Consider the following 26,990-nt stretch of genomic DNA (forward strand, 5'->3'; position numbering starts at 1 on the left):
TTCAGGGCTATGATTGGCTAGTCACAGGTATTGCTCCTCTCTTATTGGCTTACAGTTGTGCTTATTTCATGACTCGTGTGGGAGTTCCCCAGAGTTGGGGATGGTAGAGAAAAGCGGAATGAAGGTAGGATACATTTTGTAATCCTAAACAAAAATATTTCATGGTATTGTAGAATAATTATGCAAAAGCTTTAGGTGGTTAAACGTGACATTATCAGCATGTCGTTGGGGAAAAAAATATAAAAAAATCAACATGAGTCTTGATGAATATTTCATATGTTGTTAGAGACGCATGAAAAGGAACCAAGAACGACAGAAAGCCTGTTTCTATTCATCTTTGAAGAACCAAGTGTTTCTGTTTGGGATATAAAGTTACATGCTATAGGCCTCTTTCTGCTTACAGTTGTAGAAACAGGATGCTATGATGAGCAGAAGTCATTCGGCTTCTTTCTCTCAAATGCCCATATAGGCTATTCCAGGACAAGATGGTGTTTAAAACAATGATTTTTCTGTATCTTAATTACTGATTTGGTCTGCATTCAGAGCCTCCCCATCTCTGTCTCCGTTGCTATGGACCCCCCACACCCCCCATCCATATCTATCAGTATATATATGAACCTATATTTCCCAGAGCTGGCTGATAGATAAGAACATATTGACACTAAGACTTGATACATGTTGGACCATCAGACAACATTTGGGATCAATCACTTACCCCAAGTAGTAGCCTATCAATGATGAAAATGAACAAGAATGCATTCCAGGAATTTCTGTAAATAAAAGCCAATTGACTTGTCAGTTTGAAGGAGAGTTTCTGGGACATGTCATCGTCCAAAAATAAGTAGAACGATTGAAATACAGCTGAGAGCGCCTGAAGGATGGGGCAGATGACACATTTTGCAATTTTCTCTGTAAACATTTGTTTAGCTCAACATCACATATTACAATTGTGGTTTAACGATCTGTAAAACACCCTTTATGTTTCAACTCTAGATTCAGATTAGAACCACCCCCCCCCCCCCAAAAAAAAAAAATACTAATCACTTCACCAAGATGCTTTTCATTGCTGATTTAATAGCCAGACTATTAACTTCGTAAAGCATATTGAAGCCTTTTTAGTATCCTCCGGAAATTCCTTTAGTTTACATTAATATCCTTTTCATTATCAAAACATTTTTAGTCTGGATCAACAGGAATGTAGATATTACACGTGAACATGAGTATAACCCAATATGCCAAGGAAAAGGTTAGGTTAATAAAACGCCAGGAATTGTATCATTATTCTATCCAAGGGACCACTGCAAACATGTCACAGTTTGGCTGTTTGGAATATATAGTTGTTTAATGTTGGGCTGTGTTCTCCCTACAGGTCTGCACTCTGTCAGAGTAAGCAACGGGGCAGAAGCATGGATGCTGGTAAGCAAAAAAACACACACATTCTTAGGCTCAGGTCAGTAATTCTTGTATATTTATTGCTTGGCGAGCTGTTATCCTGCAGGAGGCTGCCTCTTCCTGTGATTTTGCAACTATTGATATCGTCTATTTTCTGGTTGCAGCATTCCTAGAAGGCAAGGATGCTCACTCTGTCCTGAAGCGTTTCCCTCGGGCCAACGGCTTCCTGGAGGAGTTGAGACAGGGGAACATCGAGAGGGAGTGTGGTGAAGAGAGCTGCAGCTTTGAAGAGGCAAATGAAGTGTTTGAGAACAAGGAGAGAACGGTGAGCCAGTGCACAGGCTGATGAAACACAGCAAGTGTGTTCACCAAGTCGTCTATTAGTTATGGTTGAACAATATTAGTTCAGTGATGCTGTAGTAGAGACAGTGTAATTGCAACATTACCATATTGTCCCAAATTGTCACATGTACATGGACAAAAGGGCTGATCGATTGATCTAAATACAATCATGTCGATATAGGCCTCTTTGTGATATCATTTTGTTCTGACAATGATTCTGCCTAGTTTGAAAGAGAAGCAACAAAATCTGCATTTCTCTGCTTGAAGAACTGGGTTCAAAGTCCAGTTTGTTTGATTAATGAGAACAATTTGCACCGTGCATGGGTTCCTTTGAAAACCTCCTCTTGAGTATAGTTCATGTGTACACGGCCACAGTCTGCATCAGGTGCGAAACCTAGCAGTACCAAACGTGAAAGTGGGCTGCTATTTAATGCAAGTGGTCAGCAAGCACTTTAAGATAAAAAAAAATTACGCTAAAGGCTTCCTGTGAAAGCACAGCCATGGGTGATTAAGTAAGAAAGCAGATGGTAGGTTTATTCATGTCTCAAAAATATTAACAATAGCAGTTATGATGCAAAAGTGGACTGGCATGATTTTCCACACTGTAGCGTACTGAACAATTTTGATAATGTGAAAGCTAAGCAGGATGAGGGGGGGCTATCACACGTATAGTAGTATATGGTATGAGTCAGTCGTACCAAATTTGAAAACACCCTTAGTCAGCTGTAGATAGCTCTGGTCATCACATCAAAACAACAGTGGAATCTTTTGCTGGAGAGATGAAACTCAAAGCTTTCCCTCAACTGTTCTTACTTTGGCACATGCCTAACCTTCAGTTACTGGAAACTTGGAACCTAGCTAAAGCTAATTAGCAGCAAGACGCCACCTTTTCCATGGATGACAAACATTTACAGAAGATTGCAGCACTCAAAACCAGATCTAGCAGAAGTGAATTATTTGGTGCTGTGTACTACAAAAAACACCTCTAGAAGCATTTATCTCTCATTTTATGGGAGTGGGGCGCATCTGTTCTGACGAAAATCAGATCTCTGGGATTTCTTAACACCCTGTTTAAACCATTATTTCTTTATATTTTTAAGTGGATCTGGCTAATGTTCAGGAAATTTAGTTTTATAAGTCAAACAATTTAACAATGGAAACTTTTCCCTTCGGACTAGACCCTTTTCTCCTTGATGGTTGCCATGTTACTCCAGTACTGTGAACCTGTGTCTTTTTGCAGTACCTGTCAAATTTACATCGCAGAGGTGTCACAGTTTACCAGTATTATTATTATTATTATTATTAATAATAATAATAATAATAATAATAATAATAATAATAATAACAGTGTATGAAATTCGGCCAAAATAGGAGCTAGACCACAGGGCTAGTAACTTTCAAAAGTTACTAGCCCTGGTGTAAAGTTACTAGACCAAGCAAATCAATGTATGTCGTTGGCACGCGCATCACGTTTTCACATCATACACCACAATTTTCATAATAATAATAATAATAAAAGCGATTTGGCGGACTTTCAGCTCAGAAAAGATAAAATTGGACATTATTGTTATTTTGTATTTGTGTTTTCAGCTATTTTTGGCATGATTGTATTATCAGTATACTTTAGGCTGGGATAAGTGACAGCGCTTTACATTTTCTTCAAAGAAAAAACACAGCAGATTACAAACAATAATTTATTAAAGTAGAACAACAGACTGAGAACAAGGGACATGAACAATATTAGCAGTGGATCAAACGATCAACATCAGTTCATTTAGGCAAAATGGTAATACAAACCGTAATACTTGCTGTAATAGCAGTAGTAATTGGTCTACAACAGACTACCACAATCATTCCTCATCCTCACCAACAAGACCTCTATCTTCCATCTCACCATCGTCAGAATCTACATTATCCTCCATGTCTGTAAACCAGTCTGAGTCATCAGAGTTTATCTCCTTGGTTTCAGCTTCAACTACTGCACCCCCAGCAGCTTCAGCAACCATTTGAGCACCATCCACTCCGTCAACTCCATCAATCTCTTCCTGCACTTGTTTGGCTCCCTCCAAAGCTGCCATTCTGCCTTTCTTTCTTCCCTCCATGAAGTTGGGTCTGCGATTGTGGTTTTGATTCCACTGGTGAATGGCAGATGATGGATCAAAATCCTTTGTAGGTTCTGAGTGCAGCTGAATTGTCATGAGCATTGTCATGGTGGTAGCCTTCAGTCTATTCCTGTACTGGGACTTGGTAATCTTCATTTGAGAGAATCCTCTCTCACACTCAGAGGTGGCGGCAGGGAGTGATAAGACCAGATCAATTACATGCAGGATATTTGGAAACGTGCTCTTGTAAAGCTCAAACACAGATGGCCAGGACATGGAGTGAATCTTGTTCCCCTGGTTTTCGTACAATGCTTGTTTGAGGGAGGTCCACTCTGCTTCGATTGCACTTACATCTACTCCAACATTGTCGAAGTGCTCCCTATAGTGGTCGATAATCACTCCAATGAAGTCATCCCCAAAATCATCTTCATGCTCCTGAGGCCATGACTGCATGTCCGCTATTTTTGTAGCTTTGAGGACTTCACCTCCCATGTCACTGAATCTCCGGGCTAGTGAACCAACCAATGCCTCAACGACCTTCTCAATCTGGCCTGAAGAGTGGTCTACCCCTGTTAGGGTCTGACCTTCAAAGGAGTTACAGTCTCCCTGCTGGAGTTTCCGCTGCTCAGGTCCTGCCCTGAAATAGTGAAACCAGCACCAAAACCATCACCACCAAAAATAAAGGCATAAAACAGTTGTGATTTACAAAAGAACCAGCAATAGCAAAGAGCATTTACGTAAATAAGCAAGTGGTTAAACAACTAATTAGAGCAGGAAATGACTTCATGATTTAATGAGCAATGTATCTATATTACCGGTCCTTGAATTTGTTGATGCTGGTCATTGTGGCCTTCAGTGCTTCATGTACATGATAGGTACAAACTTCTCTCTGCTGCAGCGTCTTCGACAGTTTGGAGAGAACGGCCAGAATGTCACTTAGGAAGTGGGCAAAAGTCATGGCATCTTTGGAGCGCAGCGTTTTCAGGAGACCTTTTGCCTTTGCTTGCATACCACTAGCTGTCCTGGTGGTGGCAACCTGCAATTCATTTAATATTTTTTTTAATTTCAATTTACAAAAATGTATTTCAATATGTTGCCACAGTGGATATCAGATGATATCATTCATGCAACAGAAAATTCATCGGGCTGTTAATAACATGTTATTATTATCAAATGTCTTGACTGAGATGAAGAACAATTGCACGGTAACCACGCAACATGTTTTGCAGTGCTGTGTGGGTATGGCTAACCCAGCGCGTTCCTCCAACTCGGACAGGCCAGATCTTGGAGATGTTGGTGGTACTGAAAGCTGCCTTCAAACCAGCGGCCTGTTTAGGGATCCTGTAAAGCTTGTACAGAGCATCCAGGAGGACATAGACTTTGATGAACAAAGAGGCTTGTTTCATGGCTTCTTTGAAGGCCAATTCCACCCTATGGGCCATGCACTGCACCATCAGTATGTCTCCACTGATTCTTTCCCGCATGAGAGCGATCACCCCAGCCTTTTTCCCGGTGTTGACAGCCGCCCCATCGCCAGCAAATCCCACAATCTTCTTCATCATTTCTTCCTTTGGGATCCCCGGGAGCTTTACAGCTTGCATTATAGCATCATAGATGCCATTGGCATCTGGTTTGTCACACTGTACAAGTCCAAGGAAATTGCAGTGAGTCTTGCCATCCACTGCAAAGTGCAAGTAAACAATCTCTTGTTCAGTGGCAGAGACATCTGTTGATCCGTCGGACATTATTGTGATAAACTTAGCACTCTTTACCTTGTCTTCAATTGCTAGACGGGTGATTTCGGCTATAGCAACCAAAAACTCCTTACAGCTCTTTTCATTTCTGTAGGTGCTGCCGAGATCCAGGCCCTTCTTCTCATCCATCTCACACATCCATTTGAAATCAGAAACTGGTCTGCAGTGCATGGCAAGGGCGTGGGCATTTATGAAGAGTATCTTGAGCTTCTGAAATACTTTAGTATTCAAAGTCTCAATGGTCTTCTCGGCTATGCTCTCACCTTTCTTCTTATTCCTGGCCTCATACTTCTCCTGGGCTTCCTTGTGGCCGTCAGATCGTTGGTGACAGACTAAAGTGTCATGCTTCAGGTTTTGACACCCTTTGACAAAGGAACCTTGACTTCGCTTTCTGAAGATATCCCTCTGTTGTCGGGTTTCAGCATGGGGGCCGTATACAGTTTGACATGGCAGGCAGAATAAAGTTTCACTTTCGTCCACAATCAACCAAGGAAATTCTGCTTTCCATGCAGGCACTACACTTCGTTTCCTTTTAGTGGCATCGTATGCCTTATTCACTTCCTTTAAATCCATTTTCTTTTTCTTTTCAGGTGGTTGGTTAGGCGTGAGACCACACCACTGACGGAGCATGATTTTGCTTTGTTATTGTCAACCTCTCTTGCACAGCATCTATAAGATTGATTGTGAACATGTATTTATTCATTCTTTATACAGTACATTTAATGCTAGTTCTGATTATATTACTACTATTACTCACAGACTTGCAGTCAGGGGAGGCAGAGGAGGCAGAGCTAAATGTGGTATAGGGCCAAGCCCTTGGACTACTAAACTTGTTGACTTGTTATAGTCATTTTTTTTTCTATAGGCCTATTATTATTATTATGGTGGGTGTATGGAGTTTGGAGTTTTTTTGTATAATAATCTGCGAAATCCCTAAGACAAACCTTAAATAAAATCAAAAGTGAATAGGGCCATTACTAGATCAACTGCAGTGAAAACGCAGAAGGGAGGCAAACACAGTAGCTAGCTCTGCCTCAATGAGGGGGACGTGCGAGAGCGCACCAGTCGGGGTTATGCTTGTTCTGCCGTTGATCTGAGCTACGTTATGAGGCTACGTTATGTCTTTGACGTTTATGACCTTGTTCGTCAAAATGGCAGATTTTATAGTGATTAAGATAGGCCTACTCGTAAATCTGACTGAAAGTGGAAGTGTCTGCCTCGCCAGCCACGAACCTCACCGTATGTCACTGCTAGATCTAACATCTCCTCATTGACATCTCCATCCATTTTTTATGTTTTACAAATGATTTAAAAGTGCTAGTTATACAAATCACCCAACATTTAACAGTGTACACGATTAGCATTCAGGCAAACTCATTACAAATATACTCCTGTGTGACCTTAACTTCTAAAACCAAGATTATGTTCACCGTAAAATGACGTGGCTTACCTATAAGATTGAACGCTAACTTTATTACATGTTATCGTGGGCAACACACAGCATGAACCCTACGGGTTATCAGAAGGGACAAAAACATTTGAATAAACAAATTATTAAGACACGAATGCAGCGTGTGCGAAATAAGACCAATCTTATGTTGTGCAAGAGAGGTTTACAATAGCAAAAATAGGTTCGCGATGACGGCCGTAATGCTTGTAATAGACGCTCCGTGCAAAGGGGCTGTAAAATTGCCAGACACACGGGCAGGCAAGTGCATAGAGTTACTAGCCCGGTAAGAAAGTTACTAGACCCGGGCTTGCGGGCGTGTCGTTATTTCGAACCCTGATAATAATAATAATAATAATAAATGTTATTTATATAGCGCTTCTCTAAAAACTCAAAGACACTTTACAGAGATACAGTTCATTAAAACATAATTCAAACAACACTCTTTTAAAACACAACATTCATTTACAGTTTAAAGGCAGTTTTGAAAAGCTGATTGGGACATTGGGAGGTTGGGGCAGGAGTAAGTTCCAGAGGGAGGGGGCAGCGACAGAAAAGGCTCTGTTCCCCCAGGTCCGGCGTTTGGTCCTGGGAGGAAGTGAGAGGAGATTTGCGTCTCACGAGCGAAGGCTGCGGGAAGGAGTGTGGTGCTGGAGCAGGTCTGTGATGTAGGAGAGGGCCTGGTGATGGAGGGCTTTGTGGGTGAGGAGAAGGATCTTGAAGTGGATGCGTTGTGGGATGGGGAGCCAGGGGAGGTTCTGCAGGACAGGGGTGATGTGGTCAGGGAAGCGGGTGTGGGTGAGGAGACGGGCGGCTGAGTTCTGGATATACTGAAGTTTATTGAGGAGTCTGGATGGTGTACCATAGAGGATGCTATTGCAGTAGGATAGTCTGGATGAGATGAAGGCATGGATCAGGGTTTCGACAGCAGAGAAGGAGAGTGATGGGCGGAGACGGGATATATTTTTGAGGTGGAAGAAGGCAGTTTTGGTGATGTGCTTGATGTGGTTCTCAAAGGAGAGGTTGCTGTTGAAGATGACTCCAAGGTTTCGGATGTGAGTGGAGGCAGTCAGCGTGGTATTGTCGATGGAGAAGGATAGGTTGTTTTTGTTTTTGGTGAGGGATTTGGGACCGATGTTGACCATGTCAGATTTATCACAGTTAAGTTTGAGGAAGTTGTTCTGCATCCAGGATTTGAAGTCAGTGAGGCAGTTGGTGAGAGTTGAGATGGTTGAAGTGGTGATGGATTAAGTTGAGATGTAAAGTTGCACATCATCAGCGTAGCAGTGGAAGTGGAGGCCGTGGCTGCGTATGATATTGCCGAGGAGAAGGAGGTAGAGGATGCAGAGGAGAGGACCAAGCACTGAACCCTGGGGGAGTTGTTGATGTTGATGAATTGCTGTCTGTTTGTGAGGTAAGACTATAGCCAGGAGAGTGCAGTGCCAGTGATGTTGAGGGAGGTTTTGAGCCGGGAGAGGACAGTGGTGTGGTTGATGGTGTCGAAAGCTCAGTGAGGTCAAGGAGGATGAGGATGTTGAGCTGTCCAGAGTCTGAGGTGAGGAGGAGATCGTTGGTGATTTTGAGTAGTGCTGTTTCTGTGCTGTGTTGTGATCGGAACAGGTCGTTGAAGTTGAGGTGGGCTTTGAGTTGGATGGAGACTACAAGTTTGAGTATTTTAGACAGAAAGGGGAGATTGCAGATGGGCCGGAAGTTGGACATGATGTCTGGGTTGAGTCCCGGTTTTTTGAGGATGGGGGTGACAGCAGCCAGTTTGAGGGAGGGGGGGACAGAGCCAGAGCTGAGGGAAGAGTTGATGATGTCTGAAATGAGTGGGGAAATGGCTAGGAGACAGCTCTTTACGAGATGGGAGGGGATGGGATCCAGGATGCAGGTGGAGGTTTTCATGCTAGTCATGATATTGGAGAGCTCCGTTGGGGAAACGGGAGAACTGAGACAGAGTCTGAGTGGTGTGTGTGGGGGGGGTGGTAGGTGCAGATGAGGTGGTCAGGTTGCTGTAGATCAGGGGTCGGCAACCCGCGGCTCCCGAGCCGCATGCTGCTCTTTCATCCTTATGCTGCGGCTCTGTGCGGCTTGAAGTGCATTTTATTTTTGTTAGTCCGTTTTTATTGTAGTTCTAAATTTGAACATTATTGTGATCGTGAAATATTAAAATAAAATTATTTTATTGTATTAATATGTTATTGTGGAGATCGTATTGAAACGCAGGAGACGTTCATTACAGAGCACACGAATGCGTGTCTCGTTTAATCCCACAGTAAAAATGAACAAAAACAAGATGGCGCTGTCCTGTAAACCAACAAGCATGGGGCTCCACGTCATCGTAAACACAGATTAATTAAAGGGACCACGATCCCTTTTTACAGTCGTACTTTCAAGCATAAACCAACGGTCATACTTACAGGCATGAAACAACAGTGTGTAGAACCACACTTAAGAAGGAGGTGAATTATGTATATTACATTCACTACATTATTATTATTATTTTTAGTTTTCGTCGCTCAAAATATGCGTCACGCACGGAAGTCGGAAGCCTATTAGCCCGCCCAAACGCTGTGCATCTATCGAGACTTTCAACCCCAGGTAGGCTATGGAGAAATCTAAGAAGAGAAAAATATCTGAAGAAAATAGAATATTTAATGATGCCTGGGCAGATTCATTTGCATTTACCTCAGACGAGAGTGGCTTACCAGTATGCCTAATTTGTGGTGAGAAACTTGCCAACAATAAAAGATCAAATGTCGCAAGACATTTCCAAATTAAACACACTGCCTTTGCTGAAAAATATCCAGAGGGAGAAGAGAGAAAACAAGCTGTTTTGGAACTGAAGCGGAAAGCTGATCTGAGGAAAAATCAATTCAAGAAATGGATGAAGTCTACAAATTCAACTACCTATGCAAGTTTTGTGGCCGCTCAGGAAATAGTCAGGCGTGGGAAGCCATTCACAGATGGCGAATATATGAAAGAGTCATTCATTAAGATTTCAGATCACCTATTTGCGGACTTTGGAAACAAGAGTCAAATTATGCAGAACATCAGAGAGATGCCTCTCTCTGCGAAGACTGTCAAAGACAGGACCATAAAAATGGCAGAAAATATCACAAAACAGCAAATTAAAGACATCAATTCAGCTGCAGCGTACTCAATCGCCTGTGATGCGTCCAAAGACAAAAGTGACATTGAACAAATAGCGCTGTTCTGTCGATATATGAACACCGATGGACCACAGGAAGAAATGGTTGAGTTGATACCACTAAAAGGCCAGACACGGGGGGAGGACATCTGTGAGGCTGTGCTTGACTGTTTAAGAGCCAAAGAAATAAAAACAACCCACCTGGTGTCAGCGGCTACTGATGGCGCGCCGAGTATGACCGGAGCACACAGGGGCTTTGTGGCCTTACTGCAGAAGTCACTGGACAGAAAGCTGCTGACATTTCACTGCATCCTGCACCAAGAGGCATTGTGTGCCCAAACCTTTCCTCCAGAATGCACAGAGGTCATGAATGTTGTCATTCAGATTGTCAATAAAATAATGGCAAAAGGTTTAAATCACCGTCAATTCCGATCATTACTGGATGAGGTGGAAAGCACGTACTCTGATCTCCTGCTGCATAATAGTGTCCGATGGCTGTCCAGAGGAGAGGTGCTAAAACGCTTTGCTGCATGTCTGGGAGAGGTGAAAACTTTCATGAGCAGCAAAGGGCTCACCTTTCCTGAACTGGAACAGCCAGAGTGGCTGGAAAAGCTGCACTTCATGGTGGACATGACAGCTAACCTGAACAAGCTAAATACAACTCTTCAGGGGAGAGGAGGCACAGCGCTACACATGCTGGAAGAGGTGTTGGCGTTTGAGCGCAAGCTGACAGTGTTTGCCAGAGATTTACAGAGAGGCACACTGCTTCACTTCCCCTCTTTAAGAGAGTTCAGACAAGCTCACAAGGTGATAAATTCTGAGTATTTGCAGTCTGCAATCACCACAATGCAAGCATCGTTTGGGAAACGATTCTGTGAGTTCAGAGAGGAAAAAAACACATTGTCCTTCCCGGTCACTCCCCTGACCGTCGATCCAACCCTGTTAAATGTGACTGCATTTGCAGGTGTAAGTCAACCTGATATTGAGCTGGAGCTGGCTGACATAGCCGACAAAGATATATGGGTGTCCAAGTTCAAACGCTTGACAGATGATCTCGAAGGTGTTTCCCGTCAGAAGGCCACTCTTGCTCAAAATCACAAATGGAGTGATATTGAGAACCTTCCAAGACCGGACAAACTTGTGTTTGAAACATGGAATAGCCTCCCCGACACCTACATAAACATGAAGAAATATGCGTTTGGAGTCCTGTCCGTCTTCGGATCCACATATGTATGTGAGCAGCTATTTTCCACCATGAACTTTGTTAAAAACAAACACCGCTCACGCCTCACTGATGACAGCTTACAGTCCTGCGTAAAGATGAAAGTGACTTCCTACAGCGCTGATTTGGAGACGCTGTGCGCAGAGGTTCAGGAGCAGAAGTCCCATTAACCAGGTAAAATAAATATTTATGCAGACATTTAGAAAAAATTTATTTTTCATTGTTCAGTGAAATAGTGCTCTTTTTTCAATTTTTTTAAATTCAGGTCAAGGCTCCGATACACGCCCCAAAAGCCCAATGGCGATATGATGACGGCTCACGGCATTTTTTGTTTGTGTTATAATATAATGCCATATATGCTGTATTATTTAAGTTCAACCTTTCATTTCATTTGAAAGAGACCCTTAACTTGTTGTGTTTTTTTATTAGTGTTTAAGAAATCAAAATGTGTTCATTACATGAATAAAATTATTTTTTCTCTGCGGCACTTCATGGATTTCATAAGCAACACACTATACTTTACAAAGCGGAAAGGTAAAATAATAATAGTAATAATAATTATAATAATAATAACAAACTATATACAGTCTTATCTTCATTTTAGATGTCAAAAAGTATTTGCGGCTCTCAGTGTTTTTTTTTCTGTGAAAACCGGGTCCAAGTGGCTCTTTGAGTGTTAAAGGTTGCCGACCCCTGCTGTAGATGTTGTTGATTTTCGTTTGAAAAAATGAGAGGAAGGAGTTGCACTTGTCGGTTGTAAAGGATGTTGTGGTGGTGTCACTTGGTTTCAGGAGTTTGTTAATGGTGGAAAATAGAGCCTTTGGGTTGGAGGAGCTGGAGTGATGAGTTGGGAGTAGGCCGACTGACCATTGTTGAGGGCATTTTTGTATTCTTGCAGGTAGTCTGTGCATATTTGGTGATGTACTGTTAATCCGGTTTTCTTGCAGAGCCTTTCAAGTTGGCGTTTTTGGGATTTGATTGTGTGTGGTTCAGGAGTGTACCAGGGTGCGTAGTGAGTGAATGTGACCGTTTTGGTTTTTATGGGAGCTAGCTGGTCGAGACAGGAGGAGAGTGTGTTGTTGTAGAAGTTCACAAGATCAGAAGGATTATCAGACATCAGTGGGGGGAAGGTGGATAATATTGTAGAGATGGCAGCAGAGACAGCATTGGGGGAGAGAGATTTCATGTTTCTGAAGCGTATTTGACGTTTTTCTTTGGTGGCAGGAACGGGTATGTCAATTTCCATAGTGATGGCCAGATGATCAGAGATGTTGAGGTTGAGGCTGGAGAGTTGGTGAATTATAAGACCAGTTGAGCTGACCAGATCCAGGATGTGTCCATGGCTGTGGGTGGGGATCTGATGTGCTGGGTGAAATTGAAGCATTGTAGCAATTCCAGGAATTCTGTGGCAGGTTTGCTGTTATTATCATCAATGTGGATGTTGAAGTCCCCCAGGAGGAGAACGGATGGTGAAAAAGCACATAGTTGAGAAAGGAAAGCAGAGAAGTCGGAGAGAAACGAAGGCTTTGGCTTGGGAGGGTGGTAGAGAGGATAGTGGAGCCTGAGAGTTTAAAGATGATGTGTTCAAATGAAGCAGTGGCGGGGATGGGAATTGTGGTTATTTGTATGTCCTTTCTGTAAACTGCTGCAACACCGGCTCCCCGCCCCTCAGGACAAGGTTTTTTGATGTATGTGAAGCCAGGGGGTGTAGTCTGATTGAGTGAATAATAGTCCAGGGGTCTGTGCCAGGTTTCAGTGAAGCAGAAGAAGTCCAGGTTATTGTCTGTGATGAATTCGTTCAGTATGAGGCTTTTATTGTTGAGTGAACGGGTGTTGAGTAGGGACAGTTTCAGGTGACGTTGCGTTGTGGTTGATTGGGAGGACTGAGGGAGGAGACGGAGATTGGACGGACTGAAGTGCTGTTTATTGTGATGGCGTAACACGGAGGTTGGTGTGCGACGCGATGACCACAGTGACGGGATGGAGTTTGGGGAAGTGAAGTTGTAGGTGAAGATTCGGCCAGAGCCTCTGTGTGTGTGTGTGGGTGGGTTCCCCGGAGTAATCCCGTTTCCAGCAGTGTGTCGATGTTATCCGGAGGCAGGTGGTGATTAAAGTTGTGGAGTTCAGACATGGACAGGGGCGGATCTAGCCATTTTGGGGCCCTAGGCAAAATATAGACATGGGGCCCTCATTCTTGAAACACACACATCAACCAAATAACCATTCCAATACCCTTGCTTTAAATTGAGATTAAAGAATCGCAATAAACCAATAGTGCACTGTCACTAACAATGGTCTTAACTCTCCACAGTAAAATCAGTTTCAGATTGCTCCAGCATTTGCCAAAATTATATGTTTATTATTCAGAGAGACAGGCAAAGCAGTGGTTGAGTGTGTGAGTGAATGGGTGGGTGAGTGAGTGAGTAACAGGAAAAACAATGGGAGAGAGAGAGAGAGTTTAGGTTTGCAGGTAGTTAAGTCATCTTCAAATGTCCATTTTCCATGTTGCCTTCACCATTTCATGTGAGTGAGTGAGTGAGTGGCAAAACAGTGTGTGTGTGTGTGTGTGTGTGTGTGTGTGTGTGTGTGTGTGTGTGTGTGTGTGTGTGTGTGAGAGAGAGAGTGAGAGAGAGAGAGAGAATGTGAGTGAGTGAATGAGTAAGCTGTGTGTGTGTGTGTGTGTGTGTGTGTGTGTGTGTGTGTGTGTGTGTGTCAGAGATGGGAGTAAGTCACACATATGCAAGTCTCAAGCAAGTCTCAAGTCTTAACCTTCAAGTCTCAAGCAAGTCTCAAGTCATTTTTGTGAGAGTCGAGTCAAGTCAAGTCAAGTCATAGCTTAGGTCAAGCAAGTCACAAGTCAAGTCATAGAAATATAATAAGCTGGAAGACAACCATCTTAAAACTTTAAGAGACTGCAGCCTAAGTTTTATGTAGCCCTCATTTGCAAAAAAGGGCTAACAAATAGAGGAAGGGGATATAAGGCTAAAGAATAATTATAAATACTCACTAGGACCAGCAGGATCAGAATGACTAGGAACGACTACAGGGCCTGGTGTACCAAACAATAATTACCAGACAGAGTACTCAACACAGTAGTTTATCTTGGGAACAGCAGCAAACCACTTCCTTTTATTTACAACCATTTTTTCAATATGTTGCAAAAGACAGTCCTTTTTTTTAATGTGTTGCAAAAGACAGAAGACAAAGAAGTGCAAGAAGGAATGAACTTGAACAAATACAACTTCTATGTCCACTACTCCTTCAAAAAGGCCTCACTCTCTCACTCTGCTGTGGATGATTAAAGCTGTAGGTATTGCTTGGAGTTCTTGAAGTCATAAACTGCGATATCATTGTTATTGGTGTCAAATGTGTCCTTAGTAGTGATGTACTCTTCAAATCTAGACAGAGGGGAGAAGTGCAAAAAAACTACTTTTAGCTCATGATTTCATTGCATAATATTCCATTAATAAATACCATACGGAAATGAAATGGAGACAATTATATACTACGATTTACTCTTGAAAGTGGCCCATTTCTCATTTATGTCATACATCTCTCATATATCATATACTTATACATACATTTACAGTAATAGGGTTTGTGCATGTTGTTTGGCTGTTATACTTTATATATATGATTTAACAAAAAAAAAGCAGCTAGCGCTAACAAGCTAACAGCTACATTGATGTGGTAGACTTTGGACTAGCAACTAGCGTTAGCTAGGCCTGATCTGCCAAGTGAATCAATCTGGCAATTTCAGATAGGCTGCCGTATTTCAGTCAAATTGTCTGTTATTTGATAGGCGGGATCAATGTGAAACTAAGTCAACATGATTAAAACTTAATGTGATGCAAACAGTAAACTCTTGTCACGTTTGACTGATGGAGATGGGATGTTAGCTGCCAGCTAACGTTAGATTAAAAATAATGTGAAATTAGCTAGAGACATTACTTACTTTTCTTTGTGTAGTACTTTTCTTTGCGCTACACACCTTGCACACGGCGAATCGTTTCTTTTGTTGAGTTGAATAGTCTTTAAATCCAAATTTTATGATTTTGGGAACACTGGCTGCAGTAGCAGCAGAACTGGTAGCACCTTCCATCTTCCAAACCCCGACCGCTCTACTGTAGATGGCGGGCGCATCACCTAGTAGAGATTACTGGTTGCCAGGTTCGCCCACATGCAACAGGAAACATCCAATCGAAAATATTTTTTATTATTATTATTCACCAATTAACCAAGACAGCAATGACTTGTCGAGTCATTGCATGCACGTCTAAGTCAAGTCTCAAGTCATGAGTAGCAAGTCCAAGTCAAGTCGAGTCTTTTCTCACTGTTGATCAAGCAAGTCACAAGTCCTCAATCTGGCGACTTAAGTCTGACTCGAGTCAAGTCACTAGACTCGAGTCCCCCATCTCTGGTGTGTGTGTGTGTGTGTGTGTGTGTGTGTGTGTGTGTGTGTGTGTGTGTGTGTGTGTGTGTGTGTGTGTGTGTGTGTGTGTGTGTGTGTGTGTGTGTGTGTGTGTGTGTAAAGGAGTGTGTGAGCGAGACAGAAAGCATTTGTAAAGTCCTACTGTTGTCGTCTTCTCAAAAGTCTTCATATCATAGAAAAGTGGTGAGCAGCTGTATGGAACCCAACCTGAAAAACAGACAAACACAGCATTAGAACAAAAACACTCACTACACTGTGTTTCATTTGGCAAGGATCCTTATACAACAGGAATGTACTTTGTCAAATCAAATACCTTGTTCAGCCAGGGCTCACTGATAGAAGGTGATGTTGTTCATCTGTCTTTTCCCCTGTTGTCTTCTCACTACGACAAAAATCAACACCAGGTCAATCATGGAGCATTATAAATAATTGTGAATATATATAAATAAATGTTTTTTAATGATTACATTCTCTTTGTCCCTCTCTTCCTTTTCTCTGTCTGTATCCCTGTTACTCTTCATCTGTGTCCCTGTTTTGCCTGTTCTCCTTTGCGCCTGTCTCACTCATCTCTTCTTCATGTGCTTTTCCTGCCCTTTATCAGGTCTCATTCTCTCCTTTGTGCCTGTCTTACTAGTCTCTTCTTCGTGTTCTTGTCCTTGCCAAGTTTCTCTTGTTTTTGATCTTTTAACTTTTTTAACTTTCTGAACTTTCTTTTCAACAGTCTCATCCTCTCTCATTTCAGGTTGAATCATCTGACATCAGCTGTGTATAGCTGAGAGGCCTTGTATACATTCTACAGTCTGACCCTGCGAGCTTTGGCTTCTGCAAATCTTGTGATCACTGAGTCCATGTCCAGTGTTTTTGATATGTCAAGAGAAACAGCCAGGGCAGACAGGCGGTCTTGAGACATGGTGGACCTCAGGTAAGTCTTGAGTCGTTTTAGTGATGAGAAACTTCTTTCCCCTGATGCCACAGTCACAGGGAGACTGAGCAGTAGTCTCAGAGCTATACTCAAATTTGGGTAAATGTCAAGGATGTTTTCCCTGTACACATAATCCAGCATCTGGAAAGGTGAAGAGACGTGTGGGGGGAATGCTCTGACTGCATTAATTATTTCCTGCTTTAGGTCCTCTGCATCAACATCATTCGTTTTCTTCTCGAGCCTGTGGCAACATTCATCTAATTCCTTTCCCTGCATGACATTTTGCATCTGGTCAGTGGAGTAGAGAAAGCCGTATAGCTCAAAAATACCCTCCATGTGTGAAAATCTCTCCCTGACTGTGACCAGGGTTGTGTCCACCATATGCAGGAAAAACTCTCTTCTGAAATGCTCTTCTGCAGTACACACTCTCTCCTCTCTCCCCTCATACTCAAACTGCCTTTTCTTCTTTCTCTGGCGCATCTCTGGCCAGGCCATCTCCAAATCAATCTTCTCTGCTATCTCCTGGCATCTGTTTTAGCAGAGTTGAATCCATCCTCTCGATAATCTTTCAGAAATCCTATCACTGCAAGGACCTCTCTCCTCATGACCTCCACTGACACCTTGGGGCTCTGCAATAGCTTGCTGACTTTGTTTATGTGAAATAGGACATTGTACCATACAACTGTACTCACCAGAAAAGGCCATTTCTTCATCTCTTTGTGAATGCTGTTGGCATTGGAGGCACATTCAGAGTCCTGCTTCCCCTCAGCATACTCCCTCAGAGCGGTTAGGGCATCCAAAATTTCAGGCAGCTGGTATCGGACAGCTTTCACGGACTCCACCCTAGCCTCCCATCTTGTTGCACTGAGTGATTTAATGGTAAAATCCGTCACGTGTTTTTGAAGGATTGTCCAGCGGTGAACTGAAGCACTGAAAATAGCATACAGTCGCTGTAACAGTCCAAAAAAACTTAAAGCTGTCACAGAAGACTTGGCAGCATCACCAACCACCAGATTCAATGTGTGGCTGGCACATGGGACACAGAGTGCTTTGTTGTTAAGCTCCAGGATTCTGCTCTGGACCCCCTGTTTCTTCCCCTGCATGTTACTGCCGTTGTCGTAGGATTGCCCACGACAATCAGCAAGATCCAAATTTAGTGTCTGCAGGTGTCCCAAAAACAATTTGAGTAGGCCTTTCCCAGTTGTGTCCTCTGCCACGAGAAAGCCAACAAAGTGCTCATGAATAGACACTCCTTCGCCAGGCTTACAGTCCACAATCCTCAGCACCACGGCAGCTGCTCATCATGGCTGACATCTGGGGTGCAGTCCATGATGACACTGAAGTATTTGGACTTCTTCACCCTCTCCACTATTGTTTTCGTCACGCAGCTTCCGATCAAGCAAATCAATTCATTTTGAATTACTTTACTGAAGTAACTCTCAGAGACTGCTTTCTCAGCTACCCTCTTCACGTGGCCCCTCAGTACAGGGTCAAACTGAGCCATCAGTTGAACTTGGCCTAAGAAATTGCCATTGCCGTGCTCATACAGCTTCTCTGAATGGCCTCGAAAAGCTAAGTTGCGCTCGGCCAGATGTGTAATAATGGCAATCAGTCGTTTCAGAATCTCTCTCCATTTGTTAACTTCATTTACAAACAGCTCTTGGTTCACATTATCTATGGCTTTACCTGTTTGAAGCCGTTGATGAAGTGTTCGCCAAGCAGCCATATTATCAAGATGATCGGCAGACCTCGCGTGATCTTTTAAGAAGGCTGCTAAATTTTTCCAATCGTTTGTGCCATCGGAGCTGAACCGCTGCTTGTTGCAATTGCCAAACAGCCGACAACAGAAGCAAACAGCGCGGTCTTTCATCATGCTGTACACGAGCCAGGACCTCTGGATTTTTTCGCCATTCTTCATGTTCATGTTGTAGTACGTGTTTGTGAATCGTCTGCCCTGAGTGTTCTGGGGGAAATCTCCTCGTATCTGCACTGGTCCTTTCTGTACTATTGAACAACGCTCTCTGTCTGTTAACTTTTCTGGCCAATGTGCAGGGTCGTCGCCTATTATTAAATTATCTCCACTGCTGGTGGTAAATGGCCTAGCACTACTCACCACTAAATCACCTTCGTCTTCATCATCCAGAGTCACCTGTTCCTCTGCTTCGGCTTCTATAGCCACCTCTTCTCCTTCGGCACCCATAGCCACCTCTCCTTCCACTTCAACATGTTCCTCATCAATACCTGCTGAGCATGTAGAACTAGCAAGTTCAGGAGCTACTACAGCGGAAAAAAGCCAAAGGACGTTAATTTTGGCAGTGTATCTGCAATTCTTTTGCTCTCTTTTGCTCTCTTTCTTTTAGAATAACCACTTTCGTAGCTCCGCTTCATTTTTACCGAGTCGCATACAGTTTACTTCCCGCTGCTTTGGTTTGAAGGCACGTCATTATTGCTACGTCATCATATTATGGACTAGTCAATGCACAGTAATGGAGGGGGGTATGTGTGCTTGGACAATTATTATTTAGACATTAATTCGGTATTATGCTGATATTTCTTGTTTTTTTATTAGAAATGTGTTTTGTTTTTTTACTTCACTTAAGTAACAAATTAACATTCGTTTTTTGTGTCTTTACTGTGACTGGGATGGTCAGATTTGGGGGCCCCTATTTGGTTGAGGCCCTAGGCAATTGCCGAGGTTTGCCTAATGGAAGAACTGGACACGGAGTACGGCGGCGGCATTGTCAGGTAGAGTAGCGTTAGCACGGCGCTGGTATCGGCAGGTGACCGAGTGCAGAGTGTCCGGTGAAGGAGAAGCGTTGTCCACGCCAGGAGTATCCAGGTGTTAATTCACATCATGCCCACGGAAACACAGAGACAGTCGAGCGAGTAGCAGAGGTAGACTGACAGGCTACAGGCTGGGTTAGCCTTACCTTAGACTCCAGGAATGGAGGGACGCCTGTTGCAGTGGTGGGTAGCAGAGGAATCCAAACGGAGCCTGGGAGACGGGGTCCGGTAGAGCTGACCACACCGGGATCTGTTCAGTTGGGTTCAGTGTGGCTGGTGATGTTACTGAAGAGGAGTGTTCAATCCGATGGTAGACCGGTAGCAGGACAGCTCAATCTAATGGTAGACCGGTAGCAGGACGTTGGAGAGTCAAGCTAGCAGGTGAGGTCATGCTAGCAGGTGAGGAGGGTCGGGCTGCAGGTTGCAGGCTGAAATGTGTGGTATGTAAAGATTGCCAATCTACGCTAATCCTGTAATATGATTGTTCAACAACAGTAACAGAGCGGCAGCCAAAGTGCGCCAGCGTCCAGAATACAGACAGATGTGTAGTAGATGTCATATGGCAGCCCCAGACTTTCTCTAACCTTTCTCTAACACCCATCTTATTGTATATTTCATGTATACGTGATCAGTAATCACAATTATCACCTGCCCTGACTTTAAAGTTAGTTTATCGTGACTTTGAATAGAGCAAGCCGCTCAAAGTAATCTCCTTTTTGATTCCTAGATGGAGTTTTGGAAAACTCGCAGCGTCTATACAGTGAGCAGCAGCGAGGGGCGCTCTGAGCGAGCGGACACAGTCTACATGGTGGTTCCTCTGCTGGGCGTGGCCCTGCTCATCATCATCGGCCTTTTTCTACTCTGGAGGTGCCAGCTTCAGAAGGCCACTCGTCGACGGCCCGCCTACACCCAGAACCGCTACTTGGCCAACCATCGCAGCACCCGCAGCCTTCCACGAATTCTGGTTCATCGGGAAGCGCCCTGCGAAAACCTGCACCAGGAATCCAGTTCACGTCCCACTGTGGTGGTGAGTGTTGCTGAGAGGGGAGGAGGTTCCCAGTCAGACTGCCATGTCCTTCACCAGCAGAACACGTGTGGCCTCTATGTCCAGGACTCCTCTCAGTCAGTGGTGTCCCGGCTGTCTGGTGCTACACCGCCTCCATCTTATGAGGAGGTGACAGGACACCAGGAAAGCAGTGGTGATGAGACCACAGCCCCTTCATACAGCGACCCTCCACCCAAATATGAGGAGATTATAAAGAAAAAATGAAACCGAGGCAAACATAATGCTGCCATAGCTGTTGCTCCCCCTCTTCGTCTGAAGGAGGTCAAGGCTGGCAAAAGAGTTGTTTCTGCCTCAGTTGGTTCTGCGTTTTGCTTAAACCATGTTTGTAATTCCCTTTTTTTTCACCATTCCCATAACCTTTATTCACTCCTGGGTGTTAACTGAAGCCATTCACCACCATGCCCTTACCAGATAATTCTTTTAGCTTTGACCCTGGTGTTGACACAGAAGGTACAGCGAGCTGCAGGGTAATGATTTGGCACACAGGACGCTCACTTATCCCCCTATGGCCCTCAGCAGGCAGCAGGTTTCTGAATCTCTGGGCTGTCCCTGTAACTGTAAGCTTTTCTTGCCAAAAAGCTGCCACTGAGTGTGCATAGTATGACTCTTTAAACTGTACATACAGAGTCAATAGTGGAAACATTGGGATTCAAATTCAACATTATTGCTTAGTTGTATCTTCTCATTGTTTTAGATCATTTACAAGTTTTTTTTGCATCACTTATCTCAACTTTACAGGAAAGACTCATAATCAACTGCAAATCAGGCTAAGATTGACCAACTTCACTTAATGATATTCAGCTTCAACTTTCCAAATATTGACTATCACAATTTTGGGAAGTGTGGGACCATATCTACACACCAGCTGTTAGCTGCTGTAAGAGGAAGTCCCTACAGTCCCTTCCTTTTCACATGCTCACTAGTTACTGACTGAAAACTCCTCCAGTCAGACAGACTCCGCTCACAGGTTGTGGGGAGGTTCCTTCAGTTCTCATGGATCTCAGATAAAACAGACTAAAATGATGTTTCCTCATTTAAAACAAATGTGTTGGTGGGGAGCCAAATAACCCTTTTCTGTGCTTTGCGTACAAAAGTTAAAGGACTGATTCTCATGAGTGTCAGAGAGAGGTGAGGTTATTTTTCTTTACATCGTGTAAATACTGGCCATGCTTCCTTACTCTGACGGGTGGTCCGACCGATAGACCAAAGGTTTGTTAAATTAACCAGGGTTAATTTTCCAAGCCAACTTTGCTATTTTTTGAACATTTGTTGTATTTGTAATATGGATTAAGATAATTGATTGCTTTTATAGTCATTAGACAACATTTTAAGAAATGTATTTATGAAATTGGTCACGAGGCAGAATTCTCAGACACGTGCTTATTACAGTCCCTTATTACAGGATTTTGTGCTTTACTCAATATTAATATTTTTGGCTAATTTCTAATAATGTTGGCTTTATAGAATCCTTTATAATAAATATAAAACCTGTTGTTTAAAGGCAGACCTAAATAAACCATTCTGCTCTACAGAGCAGACATCAGTATCCAGGAACCTGCTAAAGGACCCAGTTACAAAACATTTGTCTTCGGAAATCCCAACCTACTCTTTAATTGACTTTCCTAAAAGTCAACAGAGGTTGTCAATCTTTAGCTAGATGATCCTAGACAGATACACTCAAACACACACATTAAGAACTGCACAATAACAATTATGTGTATGTTATGTGTGTATGTGAATGCATATACTGTTTGTGTGTGTATGCACACATACACATTCATGCATGCTCACAAAGAGCACAAGTGGCAGTCCCCTTCGCAACACCAACAGTCACTTCAGTTGTTATATTTGACATAGTGCAGTTAGTGTAACGGTACAGTTGTGTTACCACATTACTCTACAATCTAAGTGAATAACTAAATAATAACCTTACAAAAATTCAAATCATGGTCGCAAAATCACTGGAAACAGTCTGTATGCTGACAGATGTTTAGTGCTGCACTTCCCAAAAACATAGAATTTCTTTATACTTATTAATCCTCTAACATGAAGCCAACTGGTAAACATGTTAAGCCAATGTCTGGAAGTCCAAGTTTCTCTGTTTAGTAGTGGTTGGTGTTTTTCAGGAGAAACTATATTATTTTTGACTGGCTTACTTTTACCATCACCCCCTGAATGTGTGACGATGCATTATGCCATAAATACTATTTGACACATTCTAAAAGTATGGAATCTCAACAAGCGGGGAGGGTTTGTCTCAAGTGACTGTTCAAGAATCATGCCGGGTTTTTTCCTGAAATATTCAGACACTAACTAATAATGCATACTATAAATGATTGCTGGCCATTTTCAAAGTCAAGCTTTTGCATTTGAGATTTCGGTTTTTTCTGCAGTGCACAAAGAACTGACCCATTACCAGACATTTTTCAATTCAGACCTGACGCTAAAGACTTAGATTTGTGTTGCATATGCCTAATTTGAGATTTAATTGTCAAATAATGGTTATAGGAAGAAGAAGTTTACTAATCATCCTAGCTTGCAGTTGACTACTCTTTAATAATAACTAACTAACTATTCCTTAACTATCTTCCGCATAGTTTGGCTTTTCTGTCTTTCAAGTTTTTGGAGCATTATCATTTAACAACCATTCATCTATTGACACATTTACAGATTCGTCTACACATTTACAAATGCCTGTTTATGTATAAACTACATTTGCAGATCCCTATAGATATTTACAATCTCCATCCGCATTTAGAAATGATTTTACCATGCAATTGCAAACCTTTCTGCTGTGTAATTGGCCCTATTATTAGGCTACATTAAAAAAGTGAAAAAAGCGGCATGGTTTGAAAAATGGTTAATGGTACATTAGTCATTCCTGCTTCCCAATGTAATTGATTTATGTGAAATGGATGTGTGTGACTGAAAAAACAATAATATTGTTCAGTGAGATCAGTTTTGTTTGTGATGTATGAATGCATGTTCAATATTCATCTCAGAAATTAGGTGTGTCTTGAAGTACTTTCTATATCCCGCAAAGTGAAGTGTACACTTGAGTTGCACATTTTATTACCACGTCCGATAAGGTGCACTTACAGCTTTCCGCCGGTGGCTTATTTTTATATTCTATTCTGTACTTAAGTTATTCACTGCCAATCCTATAGCCTGCAAACTATTTCTCATGGGCCTTTTGCCACTTTCTAAAAAGAAATATTCAATATTGTAAGAATGTTTTATTTATTTTGTATGTTTCACCTCAAACTGATTTTTTCTTTCCCACGAAAATGGATGTATCATATACATGTTCTTCTTTTTCTTGTATTACTTTGACTTTAGCCTTTTTTAAACATAATAAATATCACATTTAAATATTCATAGATACTGTTTTAGCCAAAGCTGTGTGGAAGACATTGTGTGCTGTCTTTGTAGGTTGGACCAAGGCCACTGCTTTAGCACAGATTCCATTATGACCAACAAATTCCATCTTTTGATATTATCACCTGCACTGAGCTTAACTGTTACTCTTAGCCCAAGAACTTGTTTGGAAATGGAGTGCTGATGGATATATGTGTTTCTGGAGGGTCTAACACTGTATAGTTTATTATTGGAAGAAATCATGTCATCTCTTCTATTGCATAATTAGCTGATGTCCAGCAGTGGCTCAGTGTCCAGCAGTGGCTCAGTCAGTAGGGGCTTGGACTGGGAATCGTAAGGTCGCCGGTTCAAGTCCCCGAACAGACTTGAAAATATGGAAGGTGGACTGCTACTTGGAGAGGTCCCAGTTCACCTCCTAGGCCCTGCTGTGGTGCCCTTGAGCAAGGCACCGGACACCTCCAATCCCCCCTCCCCATTGCTCCCCGGGCGCTGCACAATAGCTGCCCACTGCTCCTAGTACTAGGATGGGTTAAATGCAGAGGACCAATTTCACTGTGTGTGCTCTGCTGTGTGCATGTATGTGACTAATAAAGAGGGTTTCATCCTCCGATTAATGAATTTGTTAAACAACAGAAAAGAAATCAACAAAACAAATTTTGTTTAATTGATCCACAATTTTCAAACATTCACTCACAATATACTCTTTTTCTATTAAGTTTCAATTAAGATAAGATGTACCTTTATTAATCTCTGTGGGGAAATTTGAGTGTTTAAGCAGCCACAGAGAAGAAAAACAGTACAGGTTCACACAAGCATGTGAAACACAAATTAAAAATTAAAAATTCTAAAAACTAAAGAAAAAAATGTACAGATAAGTAACGAGATTATTATTAAAAATATACACATGTATGTGTGCAGAAAGAGAGTACAGGTCAAAGTTATTGTGCAAATGTGCAAGAATGCAGGCTTTATATGCAGTCCGTTTATTGTCAGTGAGTCACATGGTTAACCCCTTGTTATGCAGCCTGATGGCTACAGGCACAAAGGAGTTTCCCAGGTGCTTAGTGCTGTGCCGAGGTGGGATGAGTCTGTGGCTGAACGTACTCCTCATCTTCACTAGCTCTGCATGGAGGGGGTGGGAGGGGTTATCCGATACTGTCCAGTTTCCTCCTCGTCCCCCCCTCAGCCACCTCCAGATTGTCCAGTTTAACTCCAACAACAGAGTTAGCCTTCCTCACAAGCTTGTTCAGTCTTTCAGCATCCCTTTTGTTGGTGTTTCCCCCTCAGCACACCACGGCAAAGAAGAGCGCACTGGCCCCCAAAGACTGGTAGAACGTCTGCAGCAGCCTCGTGCACACGTTGAAGGAGCTGAGCCTCCTCAGGAAGAACTGCTTGCTCTGTCCCTTCCTGAAGAGAGCATCAGTGTTGTCACTCCAGTCCAGTTTTTTGTTCAAGTGCACTCCCAGGAACTTGTAGCTGTTCACCACCTCCACCTCCTCCCCCCTGATGGTGATGGGGGGTTAGAGACCCCTTTGTGCTCCGCCTGAAGTCCACCACCAGCTCCTTAGTCTTGCTGATGTTGAGCTGGAGGTGGTTGTAGTCACACCAGCCTACGAAGTTCTCCACCAGGGCCCTGTACTCCTCCTTGTTGTCATCTGTGATGCAGCTGACGATGGAGGCGTAATCGGAGAACTTCTGTAGGTGGCATGAGCCGGAGTTGAAGAGGAAGTCAGAGGTATAGAGGGTGAACAGGAATGGTGACAGCACATTTCCATGGGGGGCTCCAGTGTTGCTCACCAGCGCATCAGACACGCTGCCCTGCAGTCTGACATACTGAGGTCTGCTAGTGAGGTGGTCAGTGATCCAGGCCACCAAGCTGTGATCCACCTGCATCAGTGACAGCTTCTCAGCTACAGGCCTGTAGCTCTGACTACAGGCCTTTGGGATTATGTTTTCGCTCTGGTAAGTTAAGATGGCTATCAAATAATACATTATTTTCAATGCTGATAACAATTGTAGGTTTATTGTCCCAAAACATTTTCCCACAGTATTTTCCTTTTGAATTTTCAACACCCTAAAAATACAGCATACTAGATTCTTATTTTATATTTACAGCCCCGGAAAAAATTAAGAGACCACGTCAGCATTATTAGTTTCTGTTGTGTTATTATTTATTCGTATGTCTTTGCGTTAAATGATTTTTTTTATTGTATTCTATAAACTACTGACAACATTTCTCTATGTTGGAATTCAACAGACACTGGAATGGCAACCGGAGCTGTATATGGCAACACAGGGTTGCTGTATTAAATCACAAAAACTAAACATAGACCACGGGGGTTAAAGGGTTAAAAAAAAGAGAAACAAAATCAAACATGCTTCAGCTGTATAACAAATAGTAATTGTGTGTGCACTGGAGTGTATTCATTGTGAAGCATTCAAAACAATCCTACTGACTTTTGACATTGTTTGTGCTTTGGGTTTCTAAAAGGCATCCATATATTCTCAAGTACCTGCTTTCTAGTGCTTAATATGGAAGATACCCTCTCTATTATAAGGTTTGATAACATCAGCTTTCACAAATGTGAGCCTTGTTCCAACACCAAATTGTTAATTTGAACAGTCATAATTCACTGCATAAAAGCCCACCTGTCTTGATCCTTGTTTTGTGTTAATAGTTTCCTGTTTTATTTTGAAATGTTTTCCCTTCTTGTGTCATGTTTAGTTTCACTTACTTTCTTGAGTTTCCGACGTGCCTGATTGTGTTATTAGGCCATTCCCGTTCCTAAATGTTCGCCTCATCGACTCCTCTGTCCTCCGGCAGTGACCTGGAAATCGATTTCAGCGCAACATGTTGAAGAACATCTAATTTCTCTAAACCAAGGTTATCTAATCTTTTTTCACTGAGGGCCACATACAGGAAAACATACAAAGGGCTTGGGCCCTTCACTAGAGGAGAGGTATTTTGCTTTGTAAGTTAAATTATAATTTAGCTAAA

General features: G+C 42.6%; 1 protein-coding gene across 4 annotated transcripts; it reads left to right on the top strand.

Moving 5' to 3' along the window:
- On the top strand, positions 1-26,990 carry LOC134872510 (transmembrane gamma-carboxyglutamic acid protein 3). 4 transcript variants are annotated; one of them, XR_010166808.1, is made up of 6 exons: positions 79-124; positions 1,370-1,416; positions 1,557-1,717; positions 20,276-20,575; positions 25,280-25,954; positions 26,250-26,990. XR_010166808.1 is itself a non-coding variant. In XM_063895853.1 (5 exons), exons 2-5 carry the CDS (start codon positions 1,407-1,409, stop codon positions 25,322-25,324), a joined length of 516 nt encoding a protein of 171 aa, XP_063751923.1. In that variant the 5' UTR covers positions 79-124; positions 1,370-1,406; the 3' UTR covers positions 25,325-26,990. The 4 variants fall into 4 exon arrangements, 3 of the variants coding, with proteins under 3 accessions (XP_063751922.1, XP_063751923.1, XP_063751921.1); XM_063895853.1 differs by having other exon boundaries at positions 25,280-26,990; XM_063895852.1 differs by lacking the exons at positions 79-124; positions 25,280-25,954; positions 26,250-26,990 and adding an exon at positions 1-27 and having other exon boundaries at positions 20,276-23,994.

This window comes from Eleginops maclovinus, chromosome 11, assembly GCF_036324505.1.
Source record: "Eleginops maclovinus isolate JMC-PN-2008 ecotype Puerto Natales chromosome 11, JC_Emac_rtc_rv5, whole genome shotgun sequence".
NCBI classification, from domain to species: Eukaryota; Metazoa; Chordata; class Actinopteri; order Perciformes; family Eleginopidae; genus Eleginops; species Eleginops maclovinus.